Source organism: Fringilla coelebs (assembly GCF_963513975.1).
Source record: "Fringilla coelebs genome assembly, chromosome: 19".
NCBI lineage: Eukaryota > Metazoa > Chordata > Aves > Passeriformes > Fringillidae > Fringilla > Fringilla coelebs.
In genome coordinates this window covers 10,984,739-11,007,145 of record NC_140045.1, presented here as the reverse complement: position 1 = coordinate 11,007,145, position 22,407 = coordinate 10,984,739, and the positions used below count along the sequence as shown (strand labels likewise).

Here is a 22,407-nt window from a genome sequence, read left to right as displayed (position 1 = left end):
CTGCTCTTCCTGTGGCTTTGGTCTTGCTGGAGCCTGGCAAGCCCTGAGCCCTTCTCCTACCCCTGAGGGCAGTTTGGAGTGTCTGCTCCCTGAGCTGGGGACAGTTTTCCTGCACATCCCTCTGCCCAGGGACAGGTCAGCCCCTCTGCATGCTGCCAACCGCTCCTTGAGGTGCTGGAGATGCTCCTGGCCTTTATCACGTGGAGGATGGCTTTCTGCTCTATTTAATGTCTTAATTTTTCTGTACCTTACCTGCCCCAGTGTCCCAGTTTGCTGTCCCATCCTTGGGGCTGTCCCATGCACAAAAGTGGTGCATGGAGGAGTTAAACCCATTGCATAACCCAGTGTTGCTGCTGGTGGCAGCATATTTTCCACATGATTTAGTTTTCGTTTTGTTGGGGTTATTTTTAATGTTATGCAGGGATTTTTTTGCTACTTTTGGCCTTGCCATTTTGGAACAGGGCTAATTTGGGATTTGTGGTGAGGCCTCGGGCACACTGGGCTGGTTGATTTTGTGAGGGGCAGTGTGGCAGTGCAGTTCCAGCTGTGCAGGGTTCTTCTCCCATGACAATGCAATTCCAGCTGTGCAGGGTTCTTCTCCCATGACAATGCAATTCCAGCTGTGCAGGGTTCTGCTCCCATGACAGTGCAATTCCAGCTGTGCAGGGTTCTGCTCCCATGACAGTGCAATTCCAGCTGTGCAATGTTCCTGCTCCCATGGCAGTGCAGTTCCAGCTGTGCAGGGTTCCCAGGAGGAGTGAGATGCTCCCAGGTCTCTCAGGGACAGCATGTTTGCTCTCTAGAAGCTCTGTGAGTAATGCTCAGCTGCACAGCTGGGACTGAGGGTTGGAAAAAAGTGTTCAAAGTGACCCACCAGTCTTTAGGATTAGTTCTAGGTTTGTTTTTTCTTTCTTTTTTTTTCTGCTTGGCCTATATTAAGCATGTGGAAGTGTGCTGTGCTTGCAGGAAGAGTGTGGTTCCACCTCACAGACCCCAGCAGGGTCCAGTCTGAGATGGCCAGAGGAAAAGGGATGATGGGCTTGTGTTTGGAGGAGCCCCTTTGGCCCAGCCACACTCCTACAGAGAGAGGGAGGGAGAGAAAAGCAGGCAGCACATCATCAAAGGCCAGGAATAAGTGGGGTGAGATGAGCTGAGAGCTGTGTTGCTGTCTGGAGGGGCAAGGACTTTGCAAATAATAATGTTTTTATTCATAATAATAAATGATTAAAGAATAATAAATAATCATTGCAAAACACTGAGCAACAACAAAATACTCACTTAGGCTGGTGGCTGCAGGGACCCAGGCAGTGAGCAGCAGCAGCCTGGGGTGGGGAGGGCTCTTAGAAGTGTGTTTTTCTAAAACCTCCCTCTCTGTGCCTGCATCACAGGAGCGTGCTGCATGTGGCTGATGCCTCCAGGAGCTTGCAGGGGACTGGGCTGATCTTGTGCTCACTCTGCCTTTGGGATATTTGCTGTGGGTGATGCAGAGCAGCTGGGGCTGGCAGGGGACAAGGCCACATCACCCGGGGCGCTTGGGGCACTTTGTCCTTCCCAGCAGCTGATGCTCCTGCCAAGGAATAGATAATTCCCTATTTTTTCTTAAAAAGCTGTTGGCTGAGGCAGTAGTTTTAAATTTGCTTCTCCTGAAGGACTTTGTTAGGCTGGAGCATCTTGCAGGGGAGACAGGCAGCCTGTCTCAGAGGGAAGCTGAAGGGTTTGGGTTTCTGAGCAGATATGGACAGAATGAGAGCGAGACCACAGAAGCTCCGTGGCTGCGTGGGTGTTGTCTGGCACAGCTTGTCTTGATGCAAATGTGTTGGGTTTTCCACAAGCCAGGGCCATCAGCCTCTGATCTGCGTCAGCTGGAGCTCGAGGAGGGCACGTGGCAGTGGATGCCAAGGACTGCCTGTGTCTGCAAAGCCAGCCAGCTCCCCCCCAGAATGTGGCTGAGCTGTTCACACCAGCACTGTGCACAGTGCTGTGATTCCAGTGGTGTGGAGGAGTGGGATGTGTAGGTCTGCCAGCCTTTAACATCAGTGCCTGGGCACAGGGCTGTGGGGTAAAAGCTTTTGTCACTCCCAGACGTGGGCAGAGGACTTTTTGGGAGCTGGGTCCTGCTCTGTGGCAGCAGTGGAACCTGGAGTGCTCACATCCCCCCAGCAGCATTCCTTTGCAGTGGGTAGAGATCGAGTGAACACAGTAAACAGAGAAAGAAAATCCCAAATTTAATGTAATTATTGTGGAGGAAAATCCCACACTCCTCCTCTCACCCAGCCTGCTGGTACCGTGAGTCTCTGCACGTGCTTCACTCCTGTTTTGGATGCAGCAGGCAGGTCCTGTGATTCCTTGCCAGGAGTGATGCCTTGTGAAGGCTGACCTAGGACAGAGACTAGACAGAGCTAAAGAACAAAGTAGGGATTTATTAGAAGGTTTTAATGGGTATACCTTGGGCAGTACAAGAGCACAGCCAGATGAACCCAAAATGGATGACTGGTCATGGGGTCTCATACTTTTATAAGTTCTGCTCCATTTGCATATTGGAGTTAATTGTCCAACTACAGCTTTGGCTTATGAAGTCCCATCCTTTTTATTTTTCTCTCTCCAGCCCACGGGGTTTGTGCTCTTGGGCCTGAGATTGGGATCATTTGTCCTTGGTGCCCAGCTGGAGCAGGAATTGTTTTGTCTCCCTGCTCTGTGCAGAGACCTCACCATCCCCTGATATAAAGCTCAGACCCACACACTAAATCAACACAGAATCTGAAAAATATAAAAGCCAGAACCTGAGGCATCAGGAGCAGCAGTTCAGAGCAGGCTGTGTGTCCCCGCAGGTGCAGAGGCCGTTCCCAGCCACGCTCCCGCCATGACGGACGCTCCGCGCGATGCCGGCCCCAAGCAGGCGGCGCCGGCGCGGCCGGACAAGCCGGCTGCCGACTTCGGCTACGTGGGCATCGACGCCATCCTGGAGCAGCTGAGGAGGAAAGCCATGAAACAGGGCTTCGAGTTCAACATCATGGTCGTGGGTGAGTTGTTCCCCCTGTTGTCATTGTGCCATCACAATGTTTGTCCCCTTTGGAGCCTCCTCGGGAGCAGCGCTGGGGGCTCTGCCTTGGCAGTCAGCAAATCCTGCTCCCGAGGAGCTGAGCTGGGGTTAAAGCTGTCTGTGTGATGGGGTCCTCATCCTCCTGCGTCTTGGGGTGCATTGTCCATAGCACATCCCAGAGGAAAGCACCTCAAGGTGTGGCAGGGCTCACGAGAGCTCCCTTGCTGGCTCTCCTGGAAGTCCTGCCCTGGTTTGAGCTGTCAGAAGGCACATTTAATGGCTCAAGGGGCTGCTGCACTGCTGCTGGTATTCCAGAACCCTCATCCCTGTTGGTACTTCAGCAGTTTGGGTAAAATTCCTGTTTGTGAGGGTTTTTTTGTATTCAGGCAGCCCCGCTACAAGTACCAGAGAAGAAGTGCCAAAAGCAGTGATTTACTGATGGAAATAAAGAGCAGCAGGAGGGGTTTGCATAGCTCTGTCATTTGGCTCCTTTGGGGACTTGCAGGGTGGCACAGCAGGGATGAGGGTGTCCCAGGGAGTGTCTACATGCAAGAAGGGAGGGCTGTAGGGCTGTGTACCCAAATCCTGCTGCCCACAAGCTCCTGCTCATTAGCTCTCCTGGGCTAATGACCACTGGGTGCATCACTGCTGCTCTGGCTGCAGCTTCAGGATCTGTGCTCCTGCAACCCCCAGGCCCCCAAAGCCAGGGATGGCACAGCCACTGACCTTCAAAATGCTGGAGAGCTGGGCAGACACTCTGGGACACCAGCCAAGGGGAAGAGGGGAAAGAAATGAGGCTTTTCTACTCTTTTCCAGCTATTAATGTCTGACCTGGTGCTGTGGAGCCTCTTGTGTGAGCTGTGGGGCTCCTTGGGGCTGGACTGGTCAGGGAGCAGCTCTCCCTGCCTGTGTCTGCCAGGGGAGCTGCAGGGGGATGAGGAGAGTAAATCCCAGGCAGTGACCAGTGGTATGGCGATGGGGCCTCACCATCCCTTATCCTCCTGGGAGGAGCTGTAAGGCTGCAGGTTTGATGGGCATCCTGGAGGTCTGCCTGGGGTTGTGGAAGGGTCTGATCCAGGGGTTTTGCTAATTCTGTTAAAGATTTCAGTGTGCTAGAGCTTTCCAACAAGCTCTGTGGATGCTCAGCCTTTCACATTCTGATACTTTCATTCCCTCTGCAAGGAAGTTTCCCTGGGCTGGGTGATCACAGCAAGGTCAGTGCACAACTGTTAGAACCCTGCATGCTGAGAATTTTAGACTTTCTGTCTTAAAAGGCACAGGCCCTAAAAAGAACACTACATTTGACCTGAGGCCATGGAGAAACCTTCCAAAAAACCAGAACCACTTCTTGGGAGGCGTTTTAACAAATCCAGTTCTTTGCTGCAAACAGAGGAATGACTGCACTGGTCCTGGGAGCCTGAAATAAAGATTACCTGTGCTGAGCTCCCATTTCCCTGCTGGAGGAGGCTCCTATCCCTCCAGGAGCAGGCTGTGCTGCCTCAGCAGTGTGCTGTGCAGATGGGGAGGGATGTTCAGGAGCAGCTCTGCCTTGGCAGCACTGTGTGTGGTATGGAGGCCTGTGCTGCAGCGTGCCTGGAAAACATTGTTCTGCCCTTGGCAGGAGCTGGGCTGGCTGTTTACAGGCTGGGAATTCAGGGCAGCACAAACAAGTCGAGCTCTGGCCCTCCCAGAAGAAGCAGGAGGAGCAGCACCTCGGGGAAGGGGCAGCAGCCAGCCCTCATCCTCCTGTGCTTCCCTAGGGATGGGGTCAGCTCCATGACACCCATCCAGCCTAAACTGTGAGTCCTTGAGCTGGAATTGTTCCAGTCTCTGTCTTTCAGGAGGGAGGTGACTTGTCCTGCAGGGCAGCTGGGAACTGAGCATCACTTCCACGTGGGGGTCACTCCTCACCGTGTCCCTGTGATGGGACTTGGTGAAAACCCTTTCCCCAGTGTAGCAAGGTCCCCATTCAAAAGAGTTTCACAATCCCAACCAGAGCTGAGAGGGGCCTGCAAGCTATGGTCAGCTTAGTCCCTTGTCCTCTAAAGTTGCAGAGATGAAGAGACATGTCTAAACTTTTAAAAATCCCAACCCCAAAGCACATCTTTTGCATTCAGTTTTCCGTGCAAAGCATCTGGAAGGAGAGCAGAGGTGGCCAGGCTCAGCTGTGATTTTCCCACTGGATTTCAGTTGTGGGAAAGCCAGCGGGCTGCAAACCAGGGTTGTTGGAAGGGAGCTCTGCCCTGTGCTCAGCTGCCTGTGTCACACCCTTAGGGTTCCCAGCTGCACCCCACTGTGGCTCAGTGAGTTCAGCCTGTGGCTATGGTGCCAATGGGACATCACATCCTGGCTGCTGGTGGCTCTCACCTCTGCTCCCTTTCCAGGCATTGCAGCTGCAGCAGCTTGGACAGACACAAATGCAGAGACCCACTGCCTGGACCCTGATTTCACCTGTCCCCAGTGTGTCACCCTGATTTCACCTGTCCCCAGTGTGTCACACAGCCTCCCCCTCTCCCCAGGTGCTCCACTGAACAGTGAGCAGTGGTGCAGTGAGAGCTCTGTTTTGGCTCTGCATGCCCAGCTCCCGGCCTGTTAGTGCTTTGCCCTGTGTTTTCAGGCAGCAGGGGACTGGGAGCACTTCCCCCCAGCCTGGTCCATGTGTTTCTTACAGCCCCACAGTGACAGTCAAAGAGAGTTTTCCTGTGCTGGATTGCAGCCATTGGTGATGTTGCAAACTCAGCTCTAAAATTGCTTTTGATCAGGGAGTGTGGGGATGCCAGGAGGTAATGCCCAGTGCTGGTTGCTGCCTTGGCAGCCTGGATGGGCCAGGACCCTGAAGGATGTGGGTGAAACCCTTGCTGACTCTGCTTAGGGACACTCTGTGGGACAAGGGACATGCTGGTGGCAATGCCATAATAGATGGCTGTAACATGTCTTGGCAGAATGGGCCCATTGGGTCCCCATGGTGTGTCCTGCAGTGTTTGCAGAGGGCCCTGGGTTTTGAGGAGTTAATTTTTTTTCTGCTCCCTGGGTTTTGAAGAGTTAATTCTGTTTTCTGTACTCTGGAAAAATTGTTCTCCAAGCTCGTGGGACAGCTGTTCCTGGAGAGTCAGGAGCTGCTGCTGTCCTTTCCACACAGATCAGCATCAGCTCTGGGATATAAAGCATGAAAATGCTTTTAAAAAGATGTTTTTCTGAAGTTGTGGAATCTCATGTGCTTCTTGGGCTGTTGTTTGTGGGATTCAGAGAAGCTCCTGGCGTGGACCTGTGTCTGTGCAGCCAGCTGGGCCGATTGCAGCAGCAAGTCTGTCAGGGAAGCAGCAGCAGATGCAGCAGGCCTGAGGTTTGTAGGGTTGTTGCTGCTGTTAGTCCTGTCCAGATAAAGACTTGCCAAGCTGCTCCAAAGCCTTCCCTGTGGAACTGGACAGAGCAGACTGCAGGAGAGTGAAGGCACACTTGGGATGCTTTTTCCTGGGATTCCCTGGTCCCCTTGCCCTGCTGAGCATCACCACAGCTCTTCAAACATCCCCAGCACTGTCTGCCTGTCCTTGGGTTGCTGGGGTTTTGCCTGGATGCAGGGAACCAGCTCTTGGTTCGCTGCTTTGGAGCCAGGGAGGGGCTTTACTACCTGCAGCATCCTCCTGGCTGGGCTGGACTGGAGCTCCTTGGCTCAGGGGAGCTGAAGGGGAGCAGCGGCTCCTTGTCCTTCCCTCCCTCCCTCCATCCTTCTGGCAGATCCAGTGCAGGCTGAGTCTGTCAGCAGCCCCATCCCCTGGCCCCTGACAGAACAGGGAGTGCTGACTCTGGGTTATCCTGCTCTCTTCCAGGTCAGAGTGGCTTGGGGAAATCCACGTTAATCAACACTCTCTTCAAATCCAAGATCAGCCGGAAATCTGTACAGCCAACTGCTGAGGAGAGGATCCCCAAGACCATTGAAATCAAATCCATCACTCATGGTGAGGCCCTGCAGGTCCCACCTGCTGCTTTGGCTTTAGGTCCTGCTCTGCCTTGTGTCTCTGGGGACTCACAGTGTTTTGGACCTCTGTAAACCTCCACTCTTATCTCTCTAAATGGGCTTTTACCATCCAGAGATGTTTGCAAGGCTGAGAAAACATCTGGTTTTTATTTATTCATCAGCATTGAGTTAATTGTCTTGGAAGGGGCCAGTGAGGTGGCTGTGGGAGTGGCCTTTCAGGGTGGATATGGGGCTGGATCCCTTTGGATGGCTGATTTGTGCCTCTAAGGAGCTGTGAAGGTGCATTTCTCCCCTGGGACCGTGCTCCAGCCCTGCAGCTGGATTTGGGAGGGCAGGCTTGGCCCGAGCACCCATCAACACTGGCCTCACACAGCAGCTTTGCTCTCTTTCAGAGATTGAGGAGAAGGGGGTTCGCATGAAGCTGACAGTCATCGACACGCCGGGCTTTGGGGACCACATCAACAACGAGAACTGGTGAGCTGCCCCTCTGCCCTGGGTGCAGGGGGAGGGCAGGAGAGCCCCAGCACACCCTGACCCCGTGCCCAGGGCTGGAGCCTGGTGCTGTGCCCCCCTGCTCCACAGGCAGCAGGAAGGAGGTTGTTGTGGTGGCAGAGCAGTGCCATGCTCCCCGTGAGAGCCACAAACATCCTGCTGTTCCAGGCATGAGACAACCTTTGTTTGTGGCTGGGAGCAGCTGTGTGCCAGCAGGACCAGTCCCCAGACCCAGCTCATGTGGCTCTGGAGGCTGAACTATGCCTGGGAGCCCTGGCACAGTGTCTGGCTCTGTGTGATGGCCCCTGGGCTGGGCAGGGCTGGCTCATGGCAGGGACCTTGTCCCCACCACCAGCTGGGCTGGGCTTGTGGGCTTTGATTCTGCTCATGCTCTGTGCTGTGGCACCCTGCAAGGAGAGGGCATGGTCCCAGAGCTGTTCTGCTCCATAGCCAGGTCCAGGAGGAGAGAAGGGAGCAGTTTTTAGGCATTTGCTTCTCTAAAGCAGCCAGTAAATCCCCTCCTTCAGCAGTGTGTGGAGCTGCTAAGCAGTGAACACCTGAGGTTTGTGATTTAGGAGATGCTGAGCATCCCTGACTCTGCAGGCTGTGCTTCACACAGAAAGTCAGGGTGGTCCAGGTCCCTCACACCATCCTGTGTTGCCCTCTCTCTGCAGCTGGCAGCCCATCATGAAGTTCATCAACGACCAGTACGAGAAGTACCTGCAGGAGGAGATCAACATCAACAGGAAGAAGCAGATCCCCGACACGCGGGTGCACTGCTGTATTTATTTCATCCCAGCCACGGGCCACTCGTACGTACCCTGCTGTCCCTGCTCCCCTCAGCTCCCCTCTCCATGGCCCAGCAGCTCAGCCCTCAGGGCACTTCTGCCCAGGATCCTCACATGGTTTATGGGGCTTGAGGAGCTCAAGGACAGCTTGAAGCTGTCCTTAGGGCTGGAGCAGCTGGAGGCCTTGCAATAACACAGCAGAGCTGCTGTACCACAGAGAAATGTGGTGTTTCCTCTTCTGAAGGGTCATGAAATCCTCTCTGAGCTCCAGGGAGCTGCTGCCTTTGCTGTGGTCACTTGGCTTGCTTGACCAAGGATGGACCCAGGTCTCAAATTGGATGGAGAGGCTACTTTTGCAAGCAGAACATTAATTTTTTCTTTGTCCCTGACATTGTAAGGGGAGAAGCCAGTTTTCCTTGTGCTTCCAAGGCAGCAAACACCCTCACCCCATAAGGGTATTTTGTAGGCTGTTTGACTAGTCTGCAAGAGGGATGCTGTTTATTCAGCCCAGAGTTCTCCTGGCTCTGGCACTTCTCAAGTGACAACATCAAAAGGCCCAGATCTCGCTCTATTTTTTTTTCCTTTTCTATTTTCTTCCCCCCACCCCTCCCCAGTAGGCACACAGCCCACCCTGAGAATCTGTGCCACTTAAAATGTCTTGAAAAATGTGACTTAAAAGTATCACAACAGAAAACGAGACCTAAGTTTCCTTTTGATTTGTGTCAATTCCTTCCACTGCTGGCTCTGTCTGCATTGGGGATGTTTCTGGGTCTGTTTTCAAAAGTAAACTTAAGCCTCCAGCACTGCATTAATGTCAGCCTTTTCCACTTCCCCATGTGGAGATTTATTCCAATAGAAAAGACTTTGTTTTGCTTCTGTCAGTGGGTAGACCAAAAATGCATCCTTCACTGGAATTAAATGACTGCATGGGCCAGTAATGCCCCTCTTGTGTAACTGATCAGGAGCAGAGGGGCTGATGAAACATTTATGGTTGAATACAATAAAGCAGAGAAGCTTTCAAAGGGAAATGACATTTTTAGGCCAGTCTAACGTGTTGGTCCCACTAATCTCAGCCCAGATCTGCAGCCCCTGCCTCGGCAGGTCTGACTTGCAGCTTTAGTTGTGCTCCAGCTTTTCCTCACCCCTCTGGCTGTTTAACTCTTAAGGAACAGATCTGATGCTCAGAGGGAGGGTGTGTTGGGTGCCTGGCAGTGCAGGCAGGGATATGGAGCCCCATTCTGTGTCCCCTGGTGGAGCCTCTCCAGCCGCGCTCTGGTTTCTCTCACCCGCCGGCCAACAGCAATTGTGTGGATTTCAGCTGCTTTTTTTCCTTCTCTCCAGTGAACATGTGTTTCCAATATCTGAGTGAGCCCAGCAGTTGGGGGCTGTTGTTGCTGAGCCCTGTGCTGATCCTCTTTCCCTGCAGGCTGAGAGCCTGGCTGGGGCTGTCCCCACTGTCACCGGCTCACCCATCCCCTCCTGCCACCTGAGGGACAAACCCCACTGGGAGGGGGAAGTTGATGGGAAATTTTGCTTCTCTGAGAGCTCAAGCAGGCATTGGGGTTCCTTTCTGCTCTCTTGTGAACTCCAAATTATGTTTTTCATCATCGTGGACAGGCTTTCCCCAGCAAAGGGTGACATGGGCACCTCTCCTGCAGGGTGGAGCTGCTGTGACAGTGTGTAGCAGAGGATCCCGTGGGGGAGCCTTGTCCTGGGGTTGTCACACACAGCTGGGTGCAGGTTTGTGCCCTGGCAGAGGCAGCAGTCCATGGTCCCTCGCAGCAGGGTATGGGAAGGGCATTGCTGTGGTGCCTCTGCCTTCTCCAGGGGTGACTGGGAGGATGGCAGTGGCTGGTAGAGCTGTGAGAGCTTGTTTTTTCCTAGATAAAAAAGGAGTGAGGGATAGGAAAAAAAAAAAAACAAAACCAAAGTTGGTGCAGAGATCTGGGGGCCAGAGCAGAGGATTGCTTGGCTCAGTTTCAGTCTGGCCCTCCCATCCAGGCAGCTGCAGGGTTAATCAGCAGAGAAGTTTCTGCTGCATGAGGGATTTCACAAGGGAGTTCAGGACAGGCTTTGCAGCCCATGCAGTTCACACACAGGCTGTAACACTCCCATGTACCCGTGCCTGTGAAGGCTGAGGATGGTGCTGGCTGGGGCTTCCAGCTGCAGCTGCACAGGCCAGGCCCTGCCACCCAATAAATATCCCTGCTCTGACCCCTGCAAAGCTCTGTTCAGCTCAAGAATGGCTCTGGAACTCTGCCTGGCCTCATCAGCATCTCTCCTGCCTCTGCCAGGGCTGGTGGCTCAGGAACTGCCCCCCACTCCCTCTTTTCCCTCTGGCTGCCCCTCTCAGGTGCCCAGCAGCTCCCTGGAGCAGGTGATGGGGCTGGGCAGCTGCTGGGTCCTCACTGGTGTTTGCTTAACACACAGCTCAAATTCCTGCTGTTAGTTTGGTCTGGGGCACAACCAAAAGGAAATAACTTCACAGCTCACTGTGGGTTTTGATTCCTGTAACAGCATTTCAGGGGAACCAGCAGGAACGAGCCTGTGCTTAGATCCTGTCTGTGCACAGTGGCAGAAATAAAAATGTGTGTCCTGGGCACCAAAGTGTGTGCCCAGCCCTGGCAGGGCATGCCCAGTTGCACAGCCTCCCCTAAGCCCACAGCAGGAGGGGATGAAGGAACAACCAGCACCACCTGGAGGGGTTTGAGCCCATGCTGCACCTCCTGCTCCAGCCCATCCACTCCCCTTTGAGCTCCTCCACCCCTCCCAGCAAAGCCCAGAATGTGTATGCTGTAAGTTAATAATATCAGGGATCATTTGGAGAAGGGGAGGAAAATAGATTAGTTTTTTTTCTTGAGCCTTCCCTTCTCTTCTGTGATGTGCTTGCAGCAAATAACACTTGTCACCACCTTAATCCATGGTGCCTTCACATGAATGTGATGTGTAGCTACAGGCAGGCATTGTTCTTAGTCAAAGGGTTCACTTCCTTTTACATAATTAAAGTTCTGGGGGAGCTACCTACCTAGCAGGAGTTGATAGGATATCTAGAAACTTGCAGAAAACCCTGAAACATACAGTTTGCTCTGCTGGGGAGTCTCAGGGTGGTGCAGGGAGGTGACCTCCATGGATGAGGCACTTGCAGGAGCCCATGGGAGCAGAAAGTTGTGTCAGAGGTGCCTGGGTGCAGATGGACAAGGTGACTGTGCCTGGGGGATGCTGCTGGACACAGCAGGGGTGTGGGCAGGCTCTGGCTCTGCCTCCTCTCCTGGTTCACTGTGGCATCCTCTGGATGGAGGGATCTGAGGGATGGAACTGAGCTTTTAACATGTAGATTGAGCTGAAACTCTAATGTCTGCCTGATTGTGGATTCATGCTCTGTTTGCATCCTGGTCTTTAAAGGAAAAGCTGATGAAAGAGGCAGGAACACAGGCTCGGTGGGGAAGAAGCTTTTAGAGGAGAAAAATTGTTTGGAAAATAGCAAAGAGAGAGGAGGGGAAAGAATTCTGCTGGGAAAGGATCATTACTGCATTACTTCCTTGGAGGTCTGGGAAATACATTATGCAGAGCACCAAACAATGTTTGCCAGCAGCAATTCAGCTTAGATGTGTCCATGGGGGGTTCCTTGTGGTTTTTTCTATTCTTTCTTCCCTTTAATAGCCAAAATCTCTCTTTCCTGGGGCCCAGGGTGATCTGTGACCCTGTGTTTGTGTTAGGACCTCGTTTGTCCCTGTGCTAATGATGTGCTCAGGGCTGTGTGTGTTGTTGGTGTGTGAGGACAGGATCCACCTGGCACAGTCCAGCTCCATCCCTGGGAGAGGGCATGACCAGGGCAGGGTTCAGCTGGGTCACCAGTGCTGGCTGCTCTGGGGCAGCCTTGAGCTGCTGTTTTCAGGTCAGCTGGAGCTGAGTGGGTCCCTGTGGGGCTGAATGTCCTTCCCTCAGCCCTGGAGCCAGGCAAAGATGTCCCAGCCCTGTGAGATGGGGACACTGCCTGGTGGCTGCTGAGGGACAGGATCAGTCCCTTCCCCTCTGCACTCCTGTGCCTGGGTCTGCAGGGGTCTCTGAAACCACTGTAGGGAGACCCTGGTGGGGCTTGGTTTGGGTGTGCTGGCACTGGGTGCTCTCTTGGCCCTTCAGCGAGGGCTCATTTCAAACACCTCCTGCCCAAAGGAGATCCTTGACCCTGGGGCCTCTAGGTTTTCTTTTCAAGGCAACACCTACTCAAGTGTGCTGCATGTCCCCATCATCACCTTCAGAGCCACCAAGGGGCACCTGCAGCACCTGGAGGTGACCCAAGGAGGGTTTTCTCCTGTTTTGGGACCCCCAACAGTTCAAACACCTCCAGGGAGGACTGAGGAGCAGGGGGGGATGATGGCCAGGTGTCTTCATGGCTGTCTGCAGCCTTGGATGTGGAGCAGCGTGGAAGTGGAGCTGTCAGCAGGAAGGGATTTCCCAAGGCACTGATCACTGGGGTTATGCAATCCCTGCAGCTTTCCTCTGCTGAGACTTTTATTGTAGAGATTTTCTGACATTCTTGCCCTCTGGAACAAGCAGCATCTCTTCTGTGCTCTGTGAGCCCCTGGAGAATGTCCAGAGCTTTTTTTAATCCCAGCTGATGAATGTGAGAGGCACTCCCAGCTTGTGCATAACCACAGACTTCAGGGTTTACTTAAAGTAAACCCTTTCTTACAACCTTTTTGTATGACCCTTTGAAAGACATCTAGAGACCAATATGAATCACAGATTGTTGTGTGACATTGATGAAGAACTTGAAGGCTCCCTAAATCAAAATCCTGTGCAGGCATGTGATAAAGCTTCAGCATCAAGTTTTCTGGATAAAGTATCTATATCACTTTGAACAACATGAATATTTTGCATAAAGATTAATTTACATTTTATTGCTTTTGTACCACCAGTGTAACAGGTGCTTCCAAATACTCTGGGAGCAAATGATGAAGCAGATATTAAATGAGGTATCCAGAAATACTCTCAGTAAATTGTCCCAAGCAACTGGTGCTCAGCACAGGGGGGAGTGTGAGCAGGGATGGTCTCACCTGTGGCCATTTCCACGTTGTGCTGTCCCTGGATGGTTGGTGACAGCTTGGATAGAGCTGGAGCAGGTTTGGATTTGTACCTGGCAGCGCAGCCAGCATCGCCCTGCTCTCATCCCAGCTCCACCAAGGACACCAGTAGCTCTGGGCAAGTTCCTGCAGTCCTCTGTGGCCCTGCAGAGATAAAAGCCCTCTGCCACTTCACGAGGCTTTGTGAGGGCTCACAGCGGCAGCTTTGAAAGGGAAATGTTTAAAGTGCTTTCAAACCCTCTTTACTTGTCCTATCTGAAAGGAAGCGATTCCCTCTCTGTCTGCTCTTTGAATGCCCCTCCCTACCAGGCGATTGCAGCTGCAAATCCCCTTTTTCCTGCCGTTTTCCAGGAGTGCAAATCCCCTTTTTCCTGCTGTTTTCAAATCCCCTTTTTTCCTGCTGTTTTCTAGGCTCCGGCCGTTGGACATCGAGTTTATGAAGCGCCTGAGCAAAGTGGTCAACATCGTGCCGGTGATCGCCAAAGCCGACACGCTAACGCTGGAGGAGAGGGACTACTTCAAACAACGGGTAAGGGGCTGCTGCCCCTTCCCTGGGCTCCCATCTGTGCTAGCCCATCCCCTGCTGCCCCTTGCCCCCCTCGTGGCTCTCCTGGCAGGGCTGTGCAGGCAGGGCCTGGCCCGGAGCCCAGCGCATTCCTCCGGCTGCAGCTCGGAGCGATCCCGCGTGGCCGCAGGGTAGGCCTGCTCTCCAAGCACTTCCTTGTGTTTCTCTTGGATCTTTGTCAGTGCAGGATAAGTTTGGAGCTCCAAGCCTTCTTCTCCTGCCTTCTTTGTTGTTGTTGTTGTTGTTATTTTCAGGCTGGTTTCTGTTATTTTGGGAGGTTGATGCACATAGGGGCTGGAGAAGCCTCCCTGTGCAGCATCGTGCACTGATACAGGAACCAGTCAAAAATGTGTGGGTTTGCTGAGCTCAGCTGGGTGAGGTTTAGGAGGGAGGCAAGGTATGAAATTCCCGTGGTTGGGAGCTGAGGAGGGGCTGTCTGAATCCACAGCAAGGCATGGGCTGTGCTCTGAGAGGTGGAGGTGGCCCATTTGGGGGTTTGGTAAGGGACTGTAAATCCCTTTGTGTGGGTGGTGGATGTGGCTGCAGGCGTGAGGGCCTCAGCATTCCCTGCAGAAGTAAAAACCACCAAGCTCTTGATCCATGAGTCTGACCTGGGAGAAGTAAAGGGAAAGAGAGTCTTGCCAAAAGGGTAGTTTTAGGGGCCACTCCTCTGGTTATGGACAGCTTAGCCAGGGGTGGTTCCATGCCCCATTGCAGGAGAGGGTGAGCTGCTCCTTCCCACACCAGTGTGGGAGCCTCTCCTTCCCAGTTCCTAATGAGCAGCATCAGGCATTGAAATACCCAGTCTGGTTTTGGGGGCAGTTCCAAACTCTGCAAGCAATTTCCTTGGCTAGAGGCTGGCAGGGAATGGAGCTGAGGGGTGACCCAGGCTGGGCTGGCTTGGCTTGTCAGGCTGTTTGCACAGATTCTACAAGGAGCTGGTGAGGGGACACGGAGGGGTGAGTCCATGGTGCCACATCTGCTCTCTGTGGTGGCTTCTGCAGGCTGCTGGCTCCATTCAGAGGTTACCAGTGCACACATCCCTGTGTCTGTAGGTGACTGGCTGGCTCTGGCACTACAAAGTCAGTGTGGGACCTCAGATGTCACCTGGGCACCCTTGGCTGCTGGGTGTCCATGGACGACCATGGGGACAGTGCCTGGCTCTGCTGCTCTGCACTGGCTCAGCACAGGACACGCTCACCCTATCTCTGATTGCTTCCTGATTGTAACCAGACCTCCCAAATCCTTTCAGATGGAGGGAGAACATGTCACCACGTGGTGTGTTTGCTCCCAGCAGATGAGAGGGCAGGAAATCAGACCAGCTGGGCACAGGCTGGGACATTTTCCACTCATTCATTCCAGTGTGCCTGCATGTGTGCTTCCAAAAGCAGAGCCCTGTCTGCATCTAGGGTGTAGCTGGTTCAGAGAGATGATAGGTTTTGGGTTTGGATGGGGCGGGCAGGGGATGTGAAGCCCCAGCCTGGCTGCAGGTTGGTGCCAGTACTGTGCTGAGGGAGTGGAATGTGCTCCCTGGAGTTGGCTTTGGGTTGTTCCCCTAAACTTGGTGTGGGTTTGGTGAGGGGTGGGAGGCTGGCTGGGGGCATCCCCTGGGCTGGATCATTCCTTTGCCAGCCTGCACTGTGGGACTGGTGTGGAGCTGTTGCCATAGGAGGTGGTGGGAGCTGCTGCCAGCCTGGGTTGGGGTTTGCAGCACTGTAGGAGAAGGTTGATCCTTCAAGCTCCCTGTGAGCTGAGCCTCCACCCAGGAATCAGATTCCAGCATCTCTTGGCCTTGCACAGAGGCAAAGTCCTTAGAGTCTGCCCTTCCAAGCTGTGTCCTTGTCCCCCCAGATCACGTTCCTTTTCCAAGGAGTATAAACAAACAGCAGAGAGCAGCTTTTCACCTTTGTGTTACAAGCCTGGCAGCTGTGTTCCCCTTTGCTTGGGCAGCTTGGGTTGTCTTGTTTGTTTTTTCCAATCCCTAAACAACATCCAGCTCATGTAACTTCATCTCCCTCTCTGCCTGAGCTGTGTCTTGGCACCAGGTTCTTGCAGAGGTTCCAGGGCAAGCTCTTGGTGGGTGTGTGGCACAGGTCTTTGTCCCCAGAGGGGGCTGTGTTTAGGATGGAGAGGGAGGATGCTGCTGCTGTGACTGTGGGCATCACTCAGAGACCCTTTTGGGAGCAGCTGCCATGGTGGGAGTGCATCTCCTGTGCCTGCCTGTCCTTCACCTGTGCCTGTGCTCTTCCCTCCTAGATAATGGCAGATCTCCTGGCCAATGGGATCGATGTGTACCCCCAGAAGGAGTTTGATGAGGACTCTGAAGATCGGCTGGTGAACGAGAAATTCCGGGTCAGTGCAGGGGCTGTGCCTGGGAGAGGCCCTGCAGCTCCAGGGCTGGCCAGGTCCTGGGGGTTCCCTTCCAAAGGCCTCTGTTGTGTTCCCAAAGCTGCTGGGCCCTGTCCATGGGGTCTGCCCAGCAGCAGGGATGCTGCCAGAGCTCAGGGCAGGGCTGGAAAGAGGGTGGGAAAGGTGGGGAAGGCGTCCTGTCCATACTCCTTCCCCATCTCCACCCCTGCCAGCTGCCCTCAGCAGAGGGTCCGTGGCCCCTTCCCCTGCCCCAGGCTCAGGGAGCAGAGGTGCCTGCCCATCCCTGGCTAGGGCAGCAGCCTTCCCAGCACTGGGATGGAATTTCACCTGAGGGCTGCCTGCACTCCACTCTGCAGGCAATTCCGCTCTGCAGGAATCAGCCAGCAATTTTTTTTTTGGCACAGTAAAGTGGATTGGACAAATTCAAGGAAGAAAAATGTCTTTTAGGGACCCTGAGGTTCAAAGACACCAATTTGGATCAGGAAATGAGTTGGCCACAGGTTGCCAGGTGCTGGGGGCAATTCCCAGGGAAGATTTGGGGCACCTTTGCTCCAGCTGTACCTGGTGCCTGCCAGTGAAGGACTGGACTAGGCTGGGTTTTAGGCTGGGCACATGTGCAGGAGATGCTGGTACCCAGTCCTGGGCTGCCTGTGGGCTCAGGAACATCAGGGGCAAACCAGCTCATCCCATGAAACCCCCCTGGAAACAGGAGGATGTAGGACTTTGCTCACTGGTTTGGTTTCCTGAGCAGCTTTCAGAAGAAATCACAGCCTTGTTTTTCTCTTTCCACAGGAAATGATCCCATTTGCAGTGGTGGGCAGTGACCAGGAGTACCAGGTGAATGGAAGAAGAATCCTTGGGAGGAAGACCAAGTGGGGCACCATTGAAGGTACCTGAGCCCACCTCCCTGCCCTGGCAGAAGGCAATAAAGTCCAAAACCAGCAGTAGAAATTGAGGTGGATGTGGTGCTTCCCTGCCCCTCCAAAAAAAGATAATTTTCCACATGTTTGAGGACTGGAAACACCTTGGCCAATGCTCCTGTGCTGGGTTCCTGGGCCTTTGTGTGTCCTGGAGGGCTGCTGAGTGCTGGAGGGGACATTTCTGGGGGTCTTGCTTCCTGGCTTTTGCTTCTTGCACAGTTAATTGCCTAATGGCAGGATTTGAGGGCACACCAGTGACATCCCCATGTCTCAAGCCCCTGTTAAAACCTTCCCCTGGCATCTGTACCCTCCAGCATGCCTTTGGTTGGTGCCCTTGTGAGATGTCTTCCCTCTTCCATCTCCCATCTGCATCTCCCTTTTTTTTCCTCCCCCATTTTACAATCATGGTTTAAAGGCTAGATGAAAGCTCCTGGCTCCAGCACATCCAAACATTTCCCTGTTGATGGTTTCTGGCAGCCAGCTGGCTCATCTCCAGTGCCACCCCTCTCATCTTCCTCCCCTTCACTTCACAGGTTCCTCTCATTTACGAGTCTTTTTAATAGGAATCCTGTGTTGAGGGAGGGTTTAACAAAGCTGCCAGGAAAATCAGTGTATTTTGAAGCTCTGCTGCCCTCTCGTGCTGTGTCCCTGAACATTCTGAGTTCAGTGGGATTCATTAAACCCTCACCTTCTACTTGTGAAGGCATCTGCCTTCAGCACGGGGAGACCTCCAGGACATAGCCATGGCCACAGGCAGCCTTGGCACAGCAGTCTTGGTTCTGTTTTGCCATTCCTGCATGATGTTTAGAGGTTGGACTCAATGATCTTAGAGGTCTTCTCCAATACAAAGGATTCTGCTATTCTATGTACAGGATTGTTTGGGTCAAAAAAAAAAAAAACTAAACTAAAGAGGAGTTCTTCCTCTAAATTGAGTAAAATAAGGGGTAAAATAGCAGCTGTCAGACTGATTGTGGTGGAGCAGCACCCCTTGTTTTTTCTCTATTGCAAGCACTCCTTCTGCCAGCAGAGGCCTTTGGCAGCAGGAGTTCCTGTCCTTGCACAGCCCTGGCAGCCCTCACCTGCGTGCCTGGGATTCTGCAGGATGCTCATGGCTGAGCTACAGATGAAACTTCAGTGGAAACACGCCTGGTGCTCACTGCAGAGCTCACCACAGCCCTTCCCCTGTCTTGTTTGGGGTTCTGGGGGTTGTGCTGGGGGTGCTGCTGGGGGCTCCTTGGTGGGACCCTGGGAAGGGGCTGTGGGTGCTCAGTCAGACCTCACTGGGGCTGAGCTGGGGCAGGGACCTGGTGCCAGCTTTACAGCAGCCAAGAGGACTCCTGAGTCCTGCACTGTACCCCGGGGTGTCAGTGCCCACCTGAGCCCCCCACCCCCCACGCTGGGGAAGCCCCCAGGTGCTGCTTGCCCCAGGTGGTGCCATGGGGGCTCACTGATGGCTTTCTGTCTCTCTTGCCAGTGGAGAACACAACACACTGTGAGTTCGCCTACCTGCGGGACCTCCTCATCAGGTCAGTGCCCTGTCCCCAGAGCCTTTGGTCACCAGCTGGCATCCAGGGAAAGGGGACAGCCCAGCACAGCTTGAGGCAGCTGCTGCTTTGCTCTGCTGCTCCATCCCTCCACCCATTCACCCCTCCATCCCTGCCTTCCCTCCCGGCCCGCTGCCGCTCTGCAGCCCCCCACTGCTGAGTTCAGCGGGGAGAGGAGCAGTGGAGGGGTCAGGACACATTCCAGGATTGCTGGCAGTGTGGCTCCAGCTCACCTGCAAGCAGCTTTTAACCTTTTTGGTCCCTCACCAGTGCCAGATCTCACCCCCAGTTCAAAGACGTCACCGTTCACTGGGGTGTCACTGTGGGGTCTGGGTGATGGCTGGTCCCTTTTGAAAGAAGTGTCCCTGCTGTGGGGGAGAGGGAGACTGAGCCCCCTGGGCTTGCTAGAGAGGGGGCATTGGGCTCCTCCCCATTTTGGCTGCAAAGTCAACTCTGCACACGTAATCTGCTGCTGAAGGAGTTCTCTAGGGCTACAAAACCTCAGCCTAGGACTAGCAGGGTGGGGATCTCCCTGGGTGGGTGTTGTGCAGCCACAGGTCCTGTGTCCTCAGGCACAAGTGAAGGCTTCAGCTCCTGCTGCCAATGATTGCCTTTACTTCCCTCCTGTGCACTAAAGGCACCATTAGCCAGCAAGGCAGGAGGGACATTGGGCCTGGGGGTGTTGGGGTGACAGAGTCAGGGCTGGTGTGATTGCTCCATCTCCCTTCCCTGCAGGACACACATGCAGAACATCAAGGATATTACCAGCAACATCCACTTTGAAGCCTACAGGGTGAAGAGGCTGAATGAGGGCCAGAGCTCTCTGTCCAACGGCGTGGCTGACAAGGAGCTGGTGGCCAACGAAATGTAACCGTCCCTCGCCGCAGCCAGGACCTCGCTCGCTCACGCTCGCTATTTCTCCCCTCTTCCCCCTTTATTTTTATATAAATCCTCTGCCACTGTCCCTCTTGCCCTGCTCCCTGCCCCCTGCCATGTTAACTGACCAAATAACCAGACGTGGAGCGGGGTGGCCGCTCTCCCCCTGCTTTGTGCCATGAGTTTCGTGCTCAGCCCCCAGAGCGGTGTCCCTGGCCCGGGGACCATCCCTCTGTGGAGGCTGGGCTCTCGCTTGCCCCCAGCTGTGGCCCCACAGCCAAACTCAGGGGAGCAGCTCTGTGGGGCCAGCAGGGTTGGGGTGCCCTGGGAGCCTTGCAGCCCCTCCATGCAGGGGCTCCTCTCCGTCCATGGAAGGCGAGGGTTCCTCCAGGTGAACGTAGCCTTCGGAAGCGAGGTACGGTGGGATGAAGAGAACAAGCCAGTGCCATCCTTGTCTCCTGCAGCCCTCTGGGAGCCACCAGCCCCCAAGCCAGCCCCTGTACCCTGTCTACATGCAATAAACTGGGAGTGTTTAGGTGTCACCTCGCCTGTCACCGACCCCCGGCCAGGCAGAGCGACCTGCTTTGGGAGAAGTGCCTTTTCAGACTGTGACCTTGCAATAGCGTGGGAGAGGGGAGGGAGGCTCTGCCTTGTCTGTCTCTGTAGCCTGCAGAAGGCTGTGAACCTCCACAGAGACTCTCATTCCCTCTCCCTTCGGCCAGAGCTGTGGCTGATGTCCTGGGAACACATGTGTATTTATTTGTCACTCAGTTGGGTGGGTCTTGTCCTCTGAAGGCTCTGAGTGTGTTTGTCCTGAGGGGGCTGAGCGTGGAACTTTGTCTCTGCAAAGCAGTGGTGGGAGGCAGAGGGTTGTCCTGTCTGATCCTTGTGATTCTTGGGCTTTTCCCTACATCAGAGGAAGCTCTTGGGTATCTGTAAATTCCTTTTCCTTTCCTGGGTCCCTGTGTGTCCAGGGAAGATGCTCCTGTTTTGCTGGTCCTTGTGCAGGGGGTCTGTGCATGTGCTGACCGAGCCCTGCAGCTGTGGGGGGAACAGGGGGTGTTTGTGGGTGCTGCTCCCCCTGCTCTGCCCCCAGACCCTTCTCTTTCTGTGTGTCTCCAGTAAATCAGACCCTGCAAGCATTAGGTAGCACTGTGACACAGGAGCAGGGGTTCCTGGAGCAAAGCTCTGCAGTCCTGCCCCTCTCCCCAGCTCCCCTTGCCTTTCTGGTGTCCACCAGTCTCCCAATCCTCTCTAAGGGAAAAAAAACTTCCTGCAAATCACCCATTTTTGGGGGCACACACTGAAGTGGCAGCGTGTCCCATCCTCTAGCACTGGAAGGCACCTGCAGAGCCCACGGGGGACAGAGCCTGGCTCAGCACAGGAGGAGGGAGGAGGTTGCTCTCCCCTTGCTGGGGATGCCCAGGTTTTCAGGGGCTCCCCACACGTCCCCCCCAGCAGCCAGAGGGGTGTGGGCAGGGGGGTGCATTGTGAGAATCCCTTCTCCCCTTCACTCACATCCCCCCTCCACAGCAGCCCCATGGAGCTGTTGGGGAACAGCAACTCTCTACTTGCTGACTTGCTATATTTTAGCAAAAACAACAACAACAAACGTATTAACTGAAAAAAAAAAATATATTTCAAGTGTTAAAAAAAGACTGAAAGGGGAGAAAAACCTCCTGTGTGAGGCACTTCTGCAAATGCCATCTTAAACTTTTTTTTTCCTCTAGTTGGTATCTCAAGCTGGGCCAAGCAAGACACGCCGCTTTCTCCTTTGTAACCTGACTTTTTTTTTTTTTTTTTTTTTTGGAAGGAAAGAAAAAAAGAAAATAATACAATAAAAAAACCCTTCATCCAGATCTATTAAAATGGCCTTTTGGGGGTTATAAGCATTATGAAAATTTAGTCCATTTTTGTATAAATAATAGTGTTTAATATGTATTTCCCAAAATAAATGTTTCGAATGCAAATAGAAGGAGGCTTGTTTGGAAATGTCTGTTCCCAGCCTTGGTGTAATCATTGCTGCATGGACCCTGTAGGGCTGGGGGTGGTGAAAGAGAATTCCTGACCTCCTTGACTCATCCCACTTCAGATACCTGCCCCAGGTACTCTACAGACTGCTGGAGCTGATTCTGCTCAGCACCTTTGGGATGGAGCCAGCCTGATCCTGAGGGAGGCAGGTGGATCCCATCCCTGTGCTTCCAGGGTGGAGCTGTTCCCACTGTGCTCCCTGGTGTTTGTATGCAGAAGTGGGCTGCCCCTAGATCAGGGGCTTGTCTTTCACACCAGTGTGGCTTTGGCTCCACAGGCAGGTGGTCTTCAAAACCCTTCATGCCTGCAGGCTTGGCCTTGGGATGCCCTTGGAAGTTGGCTTCCCTTGGAAGATTGGCCATCCTGAAAACCATGTTTTTCCCTGCTGTCACAGATGTGACACTGTCCCCTCTGGTTTAGTCTCTGTCTCAGGTGTTTATTGTATTTTTCCCCCTGAGCAGTTGAACTCAGAAGCCACCTGGAGCTCTAAGTGACCCTGCTTAGGCTGGGGCTGGAGCAAGTGACTTCCAGAGGTGCTTTCCAGGCTCAGCCCCTCTGGGATTGTGTGGCTGTGGGACTGGATGAAAACAAACCCAGCAGGGCAGCACTTGGGTCAGGTTCCTGTGGGGCTCTAGAGCACAGGACAGGCTTATGTACAATTTACCTCTGCTTTTCTGCTGGCACCTGGGTTTTGGTGCAGGGAATTGTCTCATCTCACGTG

At 53.8% G+C, this 22,407-nt stretch overlaps 1 protein-coding gene across 1 annotated transcript in view; it reads left to right on the top strand.

The window, feature by feature from the left end:
- The window catches only part of SEPTIN9 (septin 9), a 79,287-nt gene extending 57,691 nt beyond the window's left edge, over positions 1-21,596 (top strand). Inside the window, exons 3-11 of the mRNA XM_084218437.1 lie at positions 2,829-3,020; positions 6,868-6,996; positions 7,409-7,490; positions 8,183-8,320; positions 13,792-13,909; positions 16,202-16,297; positions 17,108-17,204; positions 18,710-18,761; positions 19,515-21,596. Of these exons, the coding sequence (XP_084074563.1) occupies positions 2,829-3,020; positions 6,868-6,996; positions 7,409-7,490; positions 8,183-8,320; positions 13,792-13,909; positions 16,202-16,297; positions 17,108-17,204; positions 18,710-18,761; positions 19,515-19,650 (1,040 nt within the window). The 3' untranslated portion in view covers positions 19,651-21,596. The remainder of the gene's footprint in view (positions 1-2,828; positions 3,021-6,867; positions 6,997-7,408; positions 7,491-8,182; positions 8,321-13,791; positions 13,910-16,201; positions 16,298-17,107; positions 17,205-18,709; positions 18,762-19,514) is intronic.
- Positions 21,597-22,407: the final 811 nt, after the last annotated feature.